The sequence below is a fragment of the Gouania willdenowi genome, chromosome 11, assembly GCF_900634775.1.
Source record: "Gouania willdenowi chromosome 11, fGouWil2.1, whole genome shotgun sequence".
In the NCBI taxonomy this organism is placed as follows: domain Eukaryota; kingdom Metazoa; phylum Chordata; class Actinopteri; order Blenniiformes; family Gobiesocidae; genus Gouania; species Gouania willdenowi.
The window spans coordinates 23,585,279-23,603,566 of NC_041054.1; the positions used below are offsets into that span (position 1 = coordinate 23,585,279).

At 38.9% G+C, this 18,288-nt stretch overlaps 1 protein-coding gene and 2 pseudogenes across 2 annotated transcripts; all 3 read left to right on the top strand.

Moving 5' to 3' along the window:
* Nucleotides 1-598: 598 nt before the first annotated feature.
* LOC114472272 (ras GTPase-activating protein-binding protein 2 pseudogene) lies at nucleotides 599-3,332 on the top strand (annotated as a pseudogene).
* Nucleotides 3,333-6,164: 2,832 nt separating this feature from the next.
* On the top strand, nucleotides 6,165-8,832 carry LOC114472293 (ras GTPase-activating protein-binding protein 2 pseudogene; annotated as a pseudogene).
* A 4,607-nt stretch (nucleotides 8,833-13,439) lies between these two features.
* LOC114472310 (ras GTPase-activating protein-binding protein 2-like) lies at nucleotides 13,440-16,107 on the top strand. Of its 2 annotated transcripts, none has more exons than XM_028461517.1 (2): nucleotides 13,440-13,576; nucleotides 14,745-16,107. In XM_028461517.1, the coding sequence occupies exon 2, from the start codon at nucleotides 14,769-14,771 to the stop codon at nucleotides 16,089-16,091; it is 1,323 nt and encodes a 440-aa protein (XP_028317318.1). In that variant the 5' UTR covers nucleotides 13,440-13,576; nucleotides 14,745-14,768; the 3' UTR covers nucleotides 16,092-16,107. The 2 variants fall into 2 exon arrangements, with proteins under 2 accessions (XP_028317318.1, XP_028317319.1); XM_028461518.1 differs by lacking the exon at nucleotides 13,440-13,576 and adding an exon at nucleotides 14,420-14,435.
* Nucleotides 16,108-18,288: the final 2,181 nt, after the last annotated feature.

An 18,288-nucleotide genomic window follows, 5' to 3' on the forward strand; every position in this document is an offset into this window, starting at 1 on the left:
AAAACAATGATTTACATCTTTAAGATGACTACATACTATGGTGCAAATAATGATAAATTACCTGGATAACAGTGGATATTATAAAGATAAATAAATGTGGTTATCACAGATTCATAGAACAATTGACCATCATTTTTCTGACTTTATCGATGCTCCCCAAAATGCTCTCCCCTTTATTCCCCCTCATAGATGGCCCTGTCTCCACATGACTGTTCTTCAATGTTCATGTCTGTGATCAACCACCTTCAGGTACAGTGGGGGTCCCCGGTCTCTGGAACCTTTATTCTTGGGGGTCATTGGCTGAAAAGTTTGAGAACCACTGTTCTAAGTAACAATGAAAAATCACATGTTAGGTTTTGTTTATTCAGACAAGGCTTTTTCAGGAAATGTTATTTCCTGACTTGTTTCAACTGCCAGTCTTCTTCAGAGGTTTGATTTCCCTATGAGTTCTCTCAGGAAAATATCAAAGCATTTTCAGATGGCTTTCATGTGTCCTCATGAGTTCTTTTTTTAGGTGTGTAATGTCATTGTAGATTGCATTTCATTGGCTTATTCAGATGAAAGGCACAATTTGTTCTCAATTACAGGGGTAAAGCAATACATAGCACAGCAGAGCTTGTAAACTGTTGTGTACCGTGGGAGTCGTCCTATTAGTTTGTCACTGAACAGTTTACTGTTGGATACTCATAATTCATTACAATAGTTTTGTCTACATAGATAAAGGTCTTTCACAAGGTAAGTTAGCAATCTAATATGTTCACTTAGGTGTTTGGTGGCTGGCTAGTGGCTAGCTTCAGGTTAGCTGCATTGTCTGATTGTAACCAGGACTGGTGGAGTCCTGCCAGTTAATAATTATAGTTACCTGTCAGGTATGTTGCTACTGTAAAGAAAATCTGCTGCTAAAATCATTGCATTGTCATTAGCTGTATTTAATGAATTTCCCTTCCTTTGTTGGTCACGGCGAGCAGCTAAGCACTTGACTTATTTCCTTGATTACGGCTGGTCTGGTGGTGTAAGTTTTAATTGTATGTTCTTGACTTTTGGTGAGGTTCGACATAGAGGAAACCCCACTGCTCATTTTGGGGATATATATTTAGTAGCGCCGGTTTGACTATTCAATCAGTGTGATTAGCACCAGGACGGCTTTTAACGGTGTCCCGGTTCAACTGGCATCCTGTTTAATTGAGGATTTACTTCTGACTACGTCAGAGTGCTGATAGTGGCCGCTCAGAAACCTGTAAAATAATACTTGACCTCTCCTTCAATTATTTGAGCTCATTGTTTAATGTCTGTTAAATCATTATTAGTTTTTGACAACTGTTAGTGTGTGCAATTAAACATTTTCTTCATAGTCGCACGTAACAGTACGAGGCTGTTCTTTGCTGAAGAACTGATGTTGACAGGTAGCCACGGTAACTCAGGATAAGATAGAACAGCTTTGTTGACAGGTTGTCATGGTAACTCAAAAGATGATAGAGCTAAGTTCTAAAAGTCCCAGAGGTAGACATCAAAGCCTAACTGTGGAACTACGGCGCTGCGCTAGTTACTTGGACCATAGTAAATTTGACCACCGTCAGAAGCACACAGCCTGTTGGTATGTAGGAACTGCTAAATCAGCCTAATAGCACTGGTTATAAGTGTTTGATAAGCTTGGTGTGATGATGCATTTAGTCTGTTTTAGGTTTATGACCTGTGGTCTGTGGCCAATGAAGTTTTAAAAAAAATGTACAAAGAAAAACATGAGTTATGACATTGTTTGCTGCCTGGCAAGCTCTTTTGGAGGGCTGGAATCAAAGATCCGAACACCTATAATGATTGCTTTATAGTTATAATGTTTTTGATAGTACTTGTTTCAGACAATTTGATGATGTCTGATGTCTCCCCATTTTTTTTCCTTTTACAGCACCAAACATTGTTTACCGAAGAAATGGCGATGGAGAAGCCAAGTCCCCTGGATGTAGGGCAGAAGTTTGTGAGGCAGTATTATCATTTCCTAAAGAAGGCTCCAGCTTTTTTGCACAGGTTTTATGGGAGGAATTCCTCCTTTGTTCATGGAGGGCTTGATCCGAATGGAACGCTGGCTGAAGCTGTGTATGAGCAAGAGGAAATCCGCAAGAAGATCAAGTCACTGCAGTTCAGTGAATGCCGCACAAAGATCTGGCACGTGGATGCCCATGCCACTCTGAGTGATGGAGTTGTTGTACAAGTGCTTGGAGAGCTTTCCAACAGTGGCCAACCAATGAGGAAGTTTATGCAGACGTTTGTGCTTACTCCAGACAGTTCAATTGCCAACAACTTCTATGTGCACCACGACATCTTCCGCTATAAGGATGAAGTATTTGGAGACTCTCATGCTGAGCTTAAAGAAGAATCAGAGGAAGCTGTGGAAAAGGAGCCAAAGGAGAGGCAGCCATCCCCTGAGCCTCACCCTGACACTAATGGAGTAGAGGGGCCAATGGAAGAGCCAACTTCAGAACCAGGGCCTGCGCCTGAGCCAGACCCTAAAGCAGAAAAGCTCAATTCTGAAGGTGAAAATAAAGTTCTGGAAGAAATGAAGGAGAAAGCACTATCACAAGTTCATGAAGAATCTCCCACAAATACTCGGGAGGCTCCCAAGACATTATCCTGGGCCATGATGGTCAGCAAAAATCAGTCAAGAATAGAGAAGAGGAAAGCGGGCACAGTCGCCCCCTCTGGTATCCCCCCTCATGTTGACAAAGCAACACCGCCTACAGTTGAGATGCAAACGACACCCCTGCTCCCTAAAGAACAGCGCACTCGTGACAGACTGAGCGTCCCTCCACGAGGCCCTAGACCTGGTGGCAGAGATGGTGAGCCTGGGGTTATAGACAACAGGCGTGTTGTTCGACACCCTGACAGTCACCAGCTGTTTGTTGGAAACCTTCCACAGGACATTGATAAGCGCGAGCTCAAGGAATTCTTCATGACATATGGAAATGTTGTGAACCTGTGGATTAACACCAAGAGCGTTGGTGGAAATTTGCCCAACTTTGGATTTGTTGTGTTCGACACCTCTGATTCCGTTCAAAGAATCCTGGAGGCGCAGTTGGAAGGGCCCATAATGTTCCAAGATAAGGTGCGTCTCAAAGTGAAGGAGAGGAAGCCGAAGGCAGTCCGTGAACAAGAGACCCGTCCCCGCCGGGTGGACATGGCCCCTAAACTGAGCATGGGCTCTGGAAGAGGAGCTGGTGGTCAGGGAGAAGGTCGCTTCACAACCCAGCGCCGCTGAGACGAGCATTGCCAACAAAGTGGATGAAGTCTCATGTTCATCTTCAAATGTTGTTGTTTAAAAAATTAAATCTTCATGTAAATATGATATTCTGTATGTTTTGCTTTCTTTACTTTGTAGTGTAACCTAGCTGGTTAACCAGTTGTTAATAATTTTTTTTTTAAAAAAACCCAGAAAAGCGCTATATAAAATTGATGTATAATAATAGAAATAATAATTAATTTTTCTCTTGTTTGGTGTTTGTCTTTCATTTGAAGTAAATATTGAGTGGCTGTAACGCAAGCAATTTCTTGCTGGGATTATTGAAGTATTTCTGATTCTGAAATTACATTCTTGAAAACTAATGTATGTACTGTATACATAAAAAGGTCACTATTTGAAGTTTTATACATACGGCTGACATTACGCTGTCATTAGCATAAACAAGGTGTCATTAAGCTGTCATTAATTGTTGTTCACAAAATTATGACACCTTTGGAACTATGTTGGCATTTTTTGGGTTAGGTGGAGGGATCTAGTGTGGTTAGGTAGGATAACAAAGGGTTAATGCAGGGGTGTCAAACTCATTTCAGTTCAGGGGCCACATACACAACAGTTTAATCTTAAATGAGCCACAGATTTTATGCTGGAAAACGAGTAATTTTAACATTATTGAGCCCTAGTTTGCCCTTCTACATATACAGTAGATAAATTATAAAATATGTAAGAAACAAACCATATCCAAGCTGATATCAGACCCTAAAGGATCTTCACTTTAAATACCCTAGATTTTGTGACCAATTTAATTAAGGGCAATACTATGTAAAAAAGTGAGGAAAACTGTAAGAATTTTGAGTTTTTCAACTGTTTCACTTTAAAAAAAAACTGCAATCATGCGATATAAGCACCGGGAAAACTGTGAGTTTCTGCAAATATTGTTAAGATTCATTTACACAATGATTCGTGTTTTCTCTCTCATTTTTACTGTCTCCTACGGGCCAAATTAAATGCTATAAAGGGTCGGATTTGGCCCCGGCCCATGCGTTTGACACGTGCAGATTAGGGTAACGAACGACACTTAATAACATCCTTCATGACACCTTATTAATGCTAATGATAGGTGTCATGTCATAAAAATAACAGCGTAATGTCAACCTTACGTGTAAAACTTTAAGTAAAGTGTTCCCCAAAAATATAATACAAAATATTACTTATGTGTAAGAGAGAACAGCAGTTATTTTTTTGGCCATCATAACCCTGACTAAGGGTGTTTTGATCCAATATTGATATCGGTCCCAAATCAGAAAAATGAAAGAAAACGTTTCAGAATATATCAGCTTCCATGTAAAATTCCTATTGTAATATATATTTTGTTCATATTGAGGTTATTTTTCAGGGTCCTCTACTAATATTATGTATTTAGTACAATTGTAGAATATTCTGATGTTTAAGGTTAAAACGTATGTAACCTTTTATGGAGATGGATTTGTGTTGTTATTATTCCATTAAAAATAAATATATTCAATCAAAGAAAAAAGTGTTCAAATGCAAATATTTGGGTCTCAAATTTTTTTTGGCATTTGAAAACTGTATTTCTATTATTGAAAATGTTTATTTTTGATTGAAAAGGTTTTTGTTTCTTTTCTATTGAATATTAAAGACACAAATCTATCTCCATATCTATCTGTTAATATTAAATGGGTGAGTTTTTCTGATACTTACTGTTGCTGACTGTTGTTCAAGCCTTTACTAACATTCCAAACTACAAAATAAGTCATTGGTTCCAAACCTTTTTTGCATCGTGACCCTGTTTTGATTTCATAAATTTCTGGCAACCCCAAAATATTATTTTTCTAGATTTACTTCTGGATCATGTTTGTTACACTGTGTAACAAACACAGAGTAACCACACCAAACGCCAAATTTAAACCTATATTTATCCCTTTTTTTGCCATATTTTTGCTCCTTTTAATGCATTTTTGCTACATTACTCCCTTTCCTGCCATTTCTCCATCAAATTTCAATGCCTTTTCTGCACATTTATAAAACTTTCAAGACAATTTCGGCACTTATAAACCCTTGTCACCACTTACTTATGTTGACCAATTATTGTCATGTTTATCATCTTTTCACCATATTTCATGTTTATTTTGGCCAATATAACCTCATTCACAATTTTTCATGCCCATTATTTGCCAGTTCAAACTAATTGTTCCTAATTTTTAAATTACATGACCCCTAATTTGCAAATATTAACCATTTTTTGTGGATTTTAAATTCTCTTTTCAGCATCTTTTCCACAGTTTTTGGTCACTTTTAACCCATTTTATTTCTGATGAAAACAATGATTTACATCTTTAAGATGACTACATACTATGGTGCAAATAATGATAAATTACCTGGATAACAGTGGATATTATAAAGATAAATAAATGTGGTTATCACAGATTCATAGAACAATTGACCATCATTTTTCTGACTTTATCGATGCTCCCCAAAATGCTCTCCCCTTTATTCCCCCTCATAGATGGCCCTGTCTCCACATGACTGTTCTTCAATGTTCATGTCTGTGATCAACCACCTTCAGGTACAGTGGGGTTCCCCGGTCTCTGGAACCTTTATTCTTGGGGGTCATTGGCTGAAAAGTTTGAGAACCACTGTTCTAAGTAACAATGAAAAATCACATGTTAGGTTTTGTTTATTCAGACAAGGCTTTTCAGGAAATGTTATTTCCTGACATGTTTCAACTGCCAGTCTTCTTCAGAGGTTTGATTTCCCTATGAGTTCTCTCAGGAAAATATCAAAGCATTTTCAGATGGCTTTCATGTGTCCTCATGAGTTCTTTTTTTAGGTGTGTAATGTCATTGTAGATTGCATTTCATTGGCTTATTCAGATGAAAGGCACAATTTGTTCTCAATTACAGGGGTAAAGCAATACATAGCACAGCAGAGCTTGTAAACTGTTGTGTACCGTGGGAGTCGTCCTATTAGTTTGTCACTGAACAGTTTACTGTTGGATACTCATAATTCATTACAATAGTTTTGTCTACATAGATAAAGGTCTTTCACAAGGTAAGTTAGCAATCTAATATGTTCACTTAGGTGTTTGGTGGCTGGCTAGTGGCTAGCTTCAGGTTAGCTGCATTGTCTGATTGTAACCAGGACTGGTGGAGTCCTGCCAGTTAATAATTAAAGTTACCTGTCAGGTATGTTGCTACTGTGAAGAAAATCTGCTGCTAAAATCATTGCATTGTCATTAGCTGTATTTAATGAATTTCCCTTCCTTTGTTGGTCACGGCGAGCAGCTAAGCACTTGACTTATTTCCTTGATTACGGCTGGTCTGGTGGTGTAAGTTTTAATTGTATGTTCTTGACTTTTGGTGAGGTTCGACACAGAGGAAACCCCACTGCTCATTTTGGGGGTATATATTTAGTAGCGCCGGTTTGACTATTCAATCAGTGTGATTAGCACCAGGACGGCTTTTAACGGTGTCCCGGTTCAACTGGCATCCTGTTTAATTGAGGATTTACTTCTGACTACGTCAGAGTGCTGATAGTGGCCGCTCAGAAACCTGTAAAATAATACTTGACCTCGCCTTCAATTATTTGAGCTCATTGTTTAATGTCTGTTAAATCATTATTAGTTTTTGACAACTGTGAGTGTGTGCAATTAAACATTTTCTTCACAGTCGCACGTAACAATACGAGGCTGTTCTTTGCTGAAGAACTGATGTTGACAGGTAGCCACGGTAACTCAGGATAAGATAGAACAGCTTTGTTGACAGGTTGTCATGGTAACTCAAAAGATGATAGAGCTAAGTTCTAAAAGTCCCAGAGGTAGACATCAAAGCCTAACTGTGGAACTACGACACTGCGCTAGTTACTTGGACCATAGTAAATTTGACCACCGTCAGAAGCACACAGCCTGTTGGTATGTAGGAACTGCTAAATCAGCCTAATAGCACTGGTTATAAGTGTTTGATAAGCTTGTTGTGATGATGCATTTAGTCTGTTTTATGTTTATGACCTGTGGTCTGTGGCCAATGAAGTTTTAAAAAAAATGTACAAAGAAAAACATGAGTTATGACATTGTTTGCTGCTTGGCAAGCTCTTTTGGAGGGCTGGAATCAAAGATCCGAACACCTATAATGATTGCTTTATAGTTATAATGTTTTTGATAGTACTTGTTTTAGACAATTTGATGATGTCTGATGTCTCCCCATTTTTTTTCCTTTTATAGCACCAAACATTGTTTACCGAAGAAATGGCGATGGAGAAGCCAAGTCCCCTGGATGTAGGGCAGAAGTTTGTGAGGCAGTATTATCATTTCCTAAAGAAGGCTCCAGCTTTTTTGCACGGGTTTTATGGGAGGAGTTCCTCCTTTGTTCATGGAGGGCTTGATCCGAATGGAAAGCTGGCTGAAGCTGTGTATGAGCAAGAGGAAATCCGCAAGAAGATCAAGTCACTGCAGTTCAGTGAATGCCGCACAAAGATCTGGCACGTGGATGCCCATGCCACTCTGAGTGATGGAGTTGTTGTACAAGTGCTTGGAGAGCTGTCCAACAGTGGCCAACCAATGAGGAAGTTTATGCAGACGTTTGTGCTTGCTCCAGACGGTTCAATTGCCAACAAGATCTGTGTGCACCACGACATCTTCGGCTATGAGGATGAAGTATTCGGAGACTCTCATGCTGAGCTTAAAGAAGAATCAGAGGAAGCTGTGGAAAAGGAGCCAAAGGAGAGGCAGCCATCCCCTGAGCCTCACCCTGACACTAATGGAGTAGAGGGGCCAATGGAAGAGCCAACTTCAGAACCAGGGCCTGCGCCTGAGCCAGACCCTAAAGCAGAAAAGCTCAATTCTGAAGGTGAAAATAAAGTTCTGGAAGAAATGAAGGAGAAAGCACTATCACAAGTTCATGAAGAATCTCCCACAAATACTCGGGAGGCTCCCAAGACATTATCCTGGGCCATGATGGTCAGCAAAAATCAGTCAAGAATAGAGAAGAGGAAAGCGGGCACAGTCGCCCCCTCTGGTATCCCCCCTCATGTTGACAAAGCAACACCGCCTACAGTTGAGATGCAAACGACACCCCTGCTCCCTAAAGAACAGCGCACTCGTGACAGACTGAGCGTCCCTCCACGAGGCCCTAGACCTGGTGGCAGAGATGGTGAGCCTGGGGTTGTAGACAACAGGTGTGTTGTTCGACACCCTGACAGTCACCAGCTGTTTGTTGGAAACCTTCCACAGGACATTGATAAGCGCGAGCTCAAGGAATTCTTCATGACATATGGAAATGTTGTGAACCTGTGGATTAACACCAAGAGCGTTGGTGGAAATTTGCCCAACTTTGGATTTGTTGTGTTCGACACCTCTGATTCCGTTCAAAGAATCCTGGAGGCGCAGTTGGAAGGGCCCATAATGTTCCAAGATAAGGTGCATCTCAAAGTGAAGGAGAGGAAGCTGAAGGCAGTCCGTGAACAAGAGACCCGTCCCCGCCGGGTGGACATGGCCCCTAAACTGAGCATGGGCTCTGGAAGAGGAGCTGGTGGTCAGGGAGAAGGTCGCTTCACAACCCAGCGCCGCTGAGACGAGCATTGCCAACAAAGTGGATGAAGTCTCATGTTCATCTTCAAGTGTTGTTGTTTAAAAAATAAAATCTCCATGTAAAAAATTATGATGTACTGTATGTTTTTCTTTCTTTACTTTGTAGTGTAACCTAGCTGGTCAACCAGTTGTTTATAAAAAAAATATTTAAAAAAAGACCCAGAAAAGCGCGATATAAAATTGATGTATAATAATAGAAAAAATAATTTATTTTTTCGCTTGTTTGGTGTTTGTTCATAATTTGAAGTAAATATTGAGCGGCTGTAACGCAAGCAATTTCTCGCTGGGATTAATAAAGTATTTCTGATTCTGAAATTACATTCTTGAAAACTAATGTATGTACTGTATACTAGTGTTGTGGTGGTCAAGACCGGTCTTGGTCTCGAGACCGGTCTCGAGACCAAATTTTAAAGGTCTTGGTCTTGTCTCGGACTCTGAAGCATTTTGACTCGGTCTTGTCTCGGACTCGGGCTGCCCGGACTCGGGATTTTCCGTCAAGACAGTTCGAGACCAGCACTAATTCCTGCTATTTTTAAACTTTTTTATAATGTGATAATAACACGGAGAAGAACGGGATAAAATAATCCTTTATTCATTATTTAATCCACCCCGTATAATGACCACAACCTTCCATAATGTGACTGAGTGACGTGTGTGACACTCGGTGTCAGTTTGGACCGCGGAGCGCAAGGGAGATATGAACTAATCACCGGTAAAAATCCCAGTAAAACTCCAGAAAACAATCACCAGTAATAAATATTATCTCCCTGGTAAAGACAGTAGCTCTAACAACTGGTAAAATGATAAACTGATGATATTACAGACTGTGAAGGCTGGATAGGGGACGGACTTACTCTGCTTCTGGGTCCTAGTGCCAGCCGAGCGGTGAAGCCTGTTCCGTTTACCGTGTTTACTGAGGTCCGTGTGTGTTTAATAAGTCCGTGTGTGTCCGTGTGAAAGTCTGCATGTTTATGCCTCTGTCCATCCACTCTTTTCATTATATCCATGTCTTTTAAGGCTTTATTACATAGTGGCTGTAGTCTGGGCAGCCGCCATCTTGGTTTATGTCGTCACCAGCGCGTCATCGCCGCAGAGTTGCACAAGCACAGAATGACTTAAATAACTGTAAAGAGGTTTTATATTAGTCTATTTTCTTTTTAAAGTGGTGTTTTTTTGTGTCTTTAGACTCCGATTACATGTATGTATATAATATGTTCCCCACAATATAAACAGGTTCACAATATAATTATTTTTTATAGTTTCTGTTTCCACTGTATCCAGAATAATAATAATTCTCAACAATAACTATTGATTGATTTGTCACATGACTGTTCCAGGGTTTGAGTTTGTTTTATTTAGTTTCACATCTACCTGTAGCTCTATGTTTTTTACACTGCTGACAACTTGTTTGTAGTTTTATTTCAGTTTCACTTTTACAGTTACAGTTGGAAACCTTTGTTATTTGAATATCCTAGTTACATTACAGCAACCAAATTAAACTATATCAACTAAGTGAATTAATAAAAATAACCTGTGTAAAGGCTTTTTCAAACTAAAAAATTATCTTGTGAAATCTGTGACCTATTAAACCTGAACAACTCAAAGAATCAGAATCAAGAATCATTATTTCTTGGCAGAAATGCTTTTAAACACTTGCTGTACATTCAGCTGACATAAAAATCTTGTTTTCAAATATGTAGAATAATTGTGAATTTATCAGTAGCAGTAGTAGTTTTAATATTTTAGTTAATTTTTTGCAGGCACCTTTTTTGTCCGTCAAATGTATTTAAAATAAACTAAAATTAAAGAGAGATGTTATTTAACTGTTGAACCTTGCCATAATTTTATTTATTTATATATTTTTTTAAATTGAAAAAAAAATGTTTATGGTCTTGGTCTTGGTCTTGGTCTCGGCTTGTCTTGGTCTTGGTCTTGACTTGGTCTCGGCTCCCGAAAGTCTTGGTCTTGTCTTGGTCTCGGTGCATTCTGGTCTCGGGCAAGTCTTGGTCTTGGATAGTGTGGTCTTGAACACAACACGACTGTATACATAAAAATGTCACTCTTTATTTGAAGTTTTCTACATACGGCTGACATTACGCTGTCATTAGCATAAATAAGGTGTCATTAAGCTGTCATTAATTGTTGTTCACAAAATTTTGACACCTTTGGAACTATGTTGGCATTCTTTGGGTTAGGTGGAGGGATCTAGTGTGGTTAGGTAGGATAACAAAGGGTTAAAGCAGGGGTGTCAAACTCATTTCAGTTCAGGGGCCACATACACAACAGTTTAATCTTAAATGAGCCACAGATTTTATGCTGGAAAACGAGTAATTTTAACATTATTGAGCCCTAGTTTTCCCTTCTACATATACAGTAGATAAATTATAAAATATGTAAGAAACAAACCATATCCAAGCCGATATCAGACCCTAAAGGATCTTCACTTTAATTACCCTAGATTTTGTGACCAATTTAATTAAGGGCAATACTATGTAAAAAAGTGAGGAAAACTGTAAGAATTTTGAGTTTTTCAACTGTTTCACTTTAAAAAAAAACTGCAATCATGCGATATAAGCACCGGGAAAACTGTGAGTTTCTGCAAATATTGTTAAGATTCATTGACACAATGATTTGTGTTTTCTCTCTCATTTTTACTGTCTCCTACGGGCCAAATTAAATGCTATAAAGGGTCGGATTTGGCCCCGGCCCATGCGTTTGACACGTGCAGATTAGGGTAACGAACGACACTTAATAACATCCTTCATGACACCTTATTAATGCTAATGATAGGTGTCATGTCATAAAAATAACAGCGTAATGTCAACCTTACGTGTAAAACTTTAAGTAAAGTGTTCCCCCAAAAATATAATACAAAATATTACTTATGTGTAAGAGAGAACAGCAGTTATTTTTTTGGCCATCATAACCCTGACTAAGGGTGTTTTGATCCAATATTGATATCGGTCCCAAATCAGAAAAATGAAAGAAAACGTTTCAGAATATATCAGCTTCCATGTAAAATTCCTATTGTAATATATATTTTGTTCATATTGAGGTTATTTTTCAGGGTCCTCTACTAATATTATGTATTTAATACAATTGTAGAATATTCTGATGTTTAAGGTTAAAACATATGTAACCTTTTATGGAGATGGATTTGTGTTGTTATTATTCCATTAAAAATAAATATTTTCAATCAAAGAAAAAAGTGTTCAAATGCAAATATTTGGGTCTCAAATATTTTTTTGCATTTGAAAACTGTATTTCTATTATTGAAAATGTTTATTTTTGATTGAAAAGGTTTTTTTTTTCTTTTCGATTGAATATTAAAGACACAAATCTATCTCCATATCTATCTGTTAATATTAAATGGGTGAGTTTTTCTGATACTTACTGTTGCTGACTGTTGTTCAAGCCTTTACTAACATTCCAAACTACAAAATAAGTCATTGGTTCCAAACCTTTTTTGCATCGTGACCCTGTTTTGATTTCATAAATTTCTGGCAACCCCAAAATATTATTTTTCTAGATTTACTTCTGGATCATGTTTGTTACACTGTGTAACAAACAGAGTAACCACACCAAACGCCAAATTTAAACCTATATTTATCCCTTTTTTTGCCATATTTTTGCTCCTTTTAATGCATTTTTGCTACATTACTCCCTTTCCTGCCATTTCTCCATCAAATTTCAATGCCTTTTCTGCACATTTATAAAACTTTCAAGACAATTTCGGCACTTATAAACCCTTGTCACCACTTACTTATGTTGACCAATTATTGTCACGTTTATCATCTTTTCACCATATTTCATGTTTATTTTGGCCAATATAACCTCATTCACAATTTTTCATGCCCATTATTTGCCAGTTCAAACTAATTGTTCCTAATTTTTAAATTACATGACCCCTAATTTGCAAATATTAACCATTTTTTGTGGATTTTAAATTCTCTTTTCAGCATCTTTTCCACAGTTTTTGGTCACTTTTAACCCATTTTATTTCTGATGAAAACAATGATTTACATCTTTAAGATGACTACATACTATGGTGCAAATAATGATAAATTACCTGGATAACAGTGGATATTATAAAGATAAATAAATGTGGTTATCACAGATTCATAGAACAATTGACCATCATTTTTCTGACTTTATCGATGCTCCCCAAAATGCTCTCCCCTTTATTCCCCCTCATAGATGGCCCTGTCTCCACATGACTGTTCTTCAATGTTCATGTCTGTGATCAACCACCTTCAGGTACAGTGGGGTTCCCCGGTCTCTGGAACCTTTATTCTTGGGGGTCATTGGCTGAAAAGTTTGAGAACCACTGTTCTAAGTAACAATGAAAAATCACATGTTAGGTTTTGTTTATTCAGACAAGGCTTTTCAGGAAATGTTATTTCCTGACATGTTTCAACTGCCAGTCTTCTTCAGAGGTTTGATTTCCCTATGAGTTCTCTCAGGAAAATATCAAAGCATTTTCAGATGGCTTTCATGTGTCCTCATGAGTTCTTTTTTTAGGTGTGTAATGTCATTGTAGATTGCATTTCATTGGCTTATTCAGATGAAAGGCACAATTTGTTCTCAATTACAGGGGTAAAGCAATACATAGCACAGCAGAGCTTGTAAACTGTTGTGTACCGTGGGAGTCGTCCTATTAGTTTGTCACTGAACAGTTTACTGTTGGATACTCATAATTCATTACAATAGTTTTGTCTACATAGATAAAGGTCTTTCACAAGGTAAGTTAGCAATCTAATATGTTCACTTAGGTGTTTGGTGGCTGGCTAGTGGCTAGCTTCAGGTTAGCTGCATTGTCTGATTGTAACCAGGACTGGTGGAGTCCTGCCAGTTAATAATTATAGTTACCTGTCAGGTATGTTGCTACTGTAAAGAAAATCTGCTGCTAAAATCATTGCATTGTCATTAGCTGTATTTAATGAATTTCCCTTCCTTTGTTGGTCACGGCGAGCAGCTAAGCACTTGACTTATTTCCTTGATTACGGCTGGTCTGGTGGTGTAAGTTTTAATTGTATGTTCTTGACTTTTGGTGAGGTTCGACATAGAGGAAACCCCACTGCTCATTTTGGGGGGATATATTTAGTAGCGCCGGTTTGACTATTCAATCAGTGTGATTAGCACCAGGACGGCTTTTAACGGTGTCCCGGTTCAACTGGCATCCTGTTTAATTGAGGATTTACTTCTGACTACGTCAGAGTGCTGATAGTGGCCGCTCAGAAACCTGTAAAATAATACTTGACCTCTCCTTCAATTATTTGAGCTCATTGTTTAATGTCTGTTAAATCATTATTAGTTTTTGACAACTGTTAGTGTGTGCAATTAAACATTTTCTTCACAGTCGCACGTAACAGTACGAGGCTGTTCTTTGCTGAAGAACTGATGTTGACAGGTAGCCACGGTAACTCAGGATAAGATAGAACAGCTTTGTTGACAGGTTGTCATGGTAACTCAAAAGATGATAGAGCTAAGTTCTAAAAGTCCCAGAGGTAGACATCAAAGCCTAACTGTGGAACTACGACACTGCGCTAGTTACTTGGACCATAGTAAATTTGACCACCGTCAGAAGCACACAGCCTGTTGGTATGTAGGAACTGCTAAATCAGCCTAATAGCACTGGTTATAAGTGTTTGATAAGCTTGTTGTGATGATGCATTTAGTCTGTTTTAGGTTTATGACCTGTGGTCTGTGGCCAATGAAGTTTTAAAAAAAATGTACAAAGAAAAACATGAGTTATGACATTGTTTGCTGCTTGGCAAGCTCTTTTGGAGGGCTGGAATCAAAGATCCGAACACCTATAATGATTGCTTTATAGTTATAATGTTTTTGATAGTACTTGTTTTAGACAATTTGATAATGTCTGATGTCTCCGCATTTTTTTTCCTTTTACAGCACCAAACATTGTTTACCGAAGAAATGGCGATGGAGAAGCCAAGTCCCCTGGATGTAGGGCAGAAGTTTGTGAGGCAGTATTATCATTTCCTAAAGAAGGCTCCAGCTTTTTTGCACGGGTTTTATGGGAGGAGTTCCTCCTTTGTTCATGGAGGGCTTGATCCGAATGGAAAGCTGGCTGAAGCTGTGTATGAGCAAGAGGAAATCCGCAAGAAGATCAAGTCACTGCAGTTCAGTGAATGCCGCACAAAGATCTGGCACGTGGATGCCCATGCCACTCTGAGTGATGGAGTTGTTGTACAAGTGCTTGGAGAGCTGTCCAACAGTGGCCAACCAATGAGGAAGTTTATGCAGACGTTTGTGCTTGCTCCAGACAGTTCAATTGCCAACAAGATCTGTGTGCACCACGACATCTTCGGCTATGAGGATGAAGTATTCGGAGACTCTCATGCTGAGCTTAAAGAAGAATCAGAGGAAGCTGTGGAAAAGGAGCCAAAGGAGAGGCAGCCATCATCTGAGCCTCACCCTGACACTAATGGAGTAGAGGGGCCAATGGAAGAGCCAACTTCAGAACCAGGGCCTGCGCCTGAGCCAGACCCTAAAGCAGAAAAGCTCAATTCTGAAGGTGAAAATAAAGTTCTGGAAGAAATGAAGGAGAAAGCACTATCACAAGTTCATGAAGAATCTCCCACAAATACTCGGGAGGCTCCCAAGACATTATCCTGGGCCATGATGGTCAGCAAAAATCAGTCAAGAATAGAGAAGAGGAAAGCGGGCACAGTCGCCCCCTCTGGTATCCCCCCTCATGTTGACAAAGCAACACCGCCTACAGTTGAGATGCAAACGACGCCCCTGCTCCCTAAAGAACAGCGCACTCGTGACAGACTGAGCGTCCCTCCACGAGGCCCTAGACCTGGTGGCAGAGATGGTGAGCCTGGGGTTATAGACAACAGGTGTGTTGTTCGACACCCTGACAGTCACCAGCTGTTTGTTGGAAACCTTCCACAGGACATTGATAAGCGCGAGCTCAAGGAATTCTTCATGACATATGGAAATGTTGTGAACCTGTGGATTAACACCAAGAGCGTTGGTGGAAATTTGCCCAACTTTGGATTTGTTGTGTTCGACACCTCTGATTCCGTTCAAAGAATCCTGGAGGCGCAGTTGGAAGGGCCCATAATGTTCCAAGATAAGGTGCATCTCAAAGTGAAGGAGAGGAAGCCGAAGGCAGTCCGTGAACAAGAGACCCGTCCCCGCCGGGTGGACATGGCCCCTAAACTGAGCATGGGCTCTGGAAGAGGAGCTGGTGGTCAGGGAGAAGGTCGCTTCACAACCCAGCGCCGCTGAGACGAGCATTGCCAACAAAGTGGATGAAGTCTCATGTTCATCTTCAAGTGTTGTTGTTTAAAAAATAAAATCTCCATGTAAAAAATTATGATGTACTGTATGTTTTTCTTTCTTTACTTTGTAGTGTAACCTAGCTGGTCAACCAGTTGTTTATAAAAAAAATATTTAAAAAAAGACCCAGAAAAGCGCGATATAAAATTGATGTATAATAATAGAAAAAATAATTTATTTTTTCGCTTGTTTGGTGTTTGTTCATAATTTGAAGTAAATATTGAGCGGCTGTAACGCAAGCAATTTCTCGCTGGGATTAATAAAGTATTTCTGATTCTGAAATTACATTCTTGAAAACTAATGTATGTACTGTATACATAAAAATGTCACTCTTTATTTGAAGTTTTCTACATACGGCTGACATTACGCTGTCATTAGCATAAATAAGGTGTCATTAAGCTGTCATTAATTGTTGTTCACAAAATTATGACAACTATGTTGGCATTCTTTGGGTTAGGTGGAGGGATCTAGTGTGGTTAGGTAGGATAACAAAGGGTTAAAGCAGGGGTGTCAAACTCATTTCTTTTCAGACAGTTTATCAAATGTCCGACCAATAAGGAGAGCACATTGGATCACTGTTACACAACACTAAACAGTGCTTATCACGCTGTTTCCCATGCTGCACTGGGCCTATCTGACCATGTGATGATCCACCTGATAGATCTTTTTCACAATAACCGGAAATAAGTAATCGTAGTGTATGCGGACTTCCGGTAAAATGTCAACACAGTAGAAAGCTGCGCAATTTCAAATGAATCAGAACGACTTCCCTATTGGATTTGCCTTTCTTATGTAAAGATTCAGCCCAACAACTCTACCCTTCTTCAATGTACTATATTTTAAAAAAAACAAAAATAGCACCAATGAATTCAATTTTAAAAGAAATTTCTCAGACTGAAATATCCAAGATTTAATGCTGTTTTGGCGCGGTGCATTTTGTTTAATCTGGTTCGTCGGCTTTGATGTGATGCATTTGATTGTTGTACTTCTTTTAAAACATATTTAAGTATAAGTAAAATGACTGATTTGGAAATATACTCAAATAAGTACAAGTACCCATAAAAGCAACTAAATTACATAACGTGATTACTTGTAATCCCTTACTTTCAACTCTGATTATAATCCTGTCTTTTCTCATTGTGTCCCTGCAGATGTTGGTAGCATTACAGGGACTCCAATCTCGTTAGATCATCCATACTGACATCAAGCTTGACAATGTAATGCTGGCAAACCATGAGGAGAATCCATACAAAGTCAAGCTTATTGACTTTGGACTGGCTATTCCATCCTCTGCCACCAGGTGTGGGATGCGGCTTCAGCCCATCGGCTCCAGGTATGAGGGTGTCAGCCTGAATGACTTCTGTGTGACTGAAATATATACCTGAATATTGTACAGTACAAGTAATTAGATTTCATTGATTTCTGTTGTTTCTTGTAGGGGAATCATCTAAAAATTAATTATGGTCATTAACAATCAAGTAAACAACATTTAATGGCAAATGTGTTTACATTTAATTTGAGTAAGGTCCAACCAACACCAGTTTATATCAACAAGATGTTAACTTTACTGCTCTCATTTTCAATACTCAATAAAAACTACATATTAGGTTCATCAGACTCTTCTGGTTGTTTTTTAATTGTAAAAATAACACAATATTGATATAAAAAATGAAATGCAAACAAGATCTATTCAGGTTAAATGAGCAGTGGTTAAACTTGATACTTTTCATTTTAACTTAATGGTGAGCTCAATGCTTTCTGCAGAGCTAATGCTAACAAGGTAATACTATGTTTCCTTGTATCGACACAATCGATTGATTACCTTTTAGTACAATTTTACATCAATAATGTAATCCGGAAGGCCAACTTGCCAAGCACAGATTGATGTAGTTGGATCATAGGAATATAAATCGATTAATCGATCAAATGGATGAATCGTTACACGCTTAGTCATTATAGTGTTGGTAATTCGTGCTAAGCAACAGATTTCTAAAGCGTATCTCATTCATTTTGCTTCACAGGGCCCCAGAGATTAGTCTTGGCCTACCATTCACAGAGGCCATTGACATAGGAATGGGATCCACACAAGTTTCCTGCTGCTTAAAGGAAGGTTTTCCTTGCCGCCATGATGAATTCATGTTGGGTG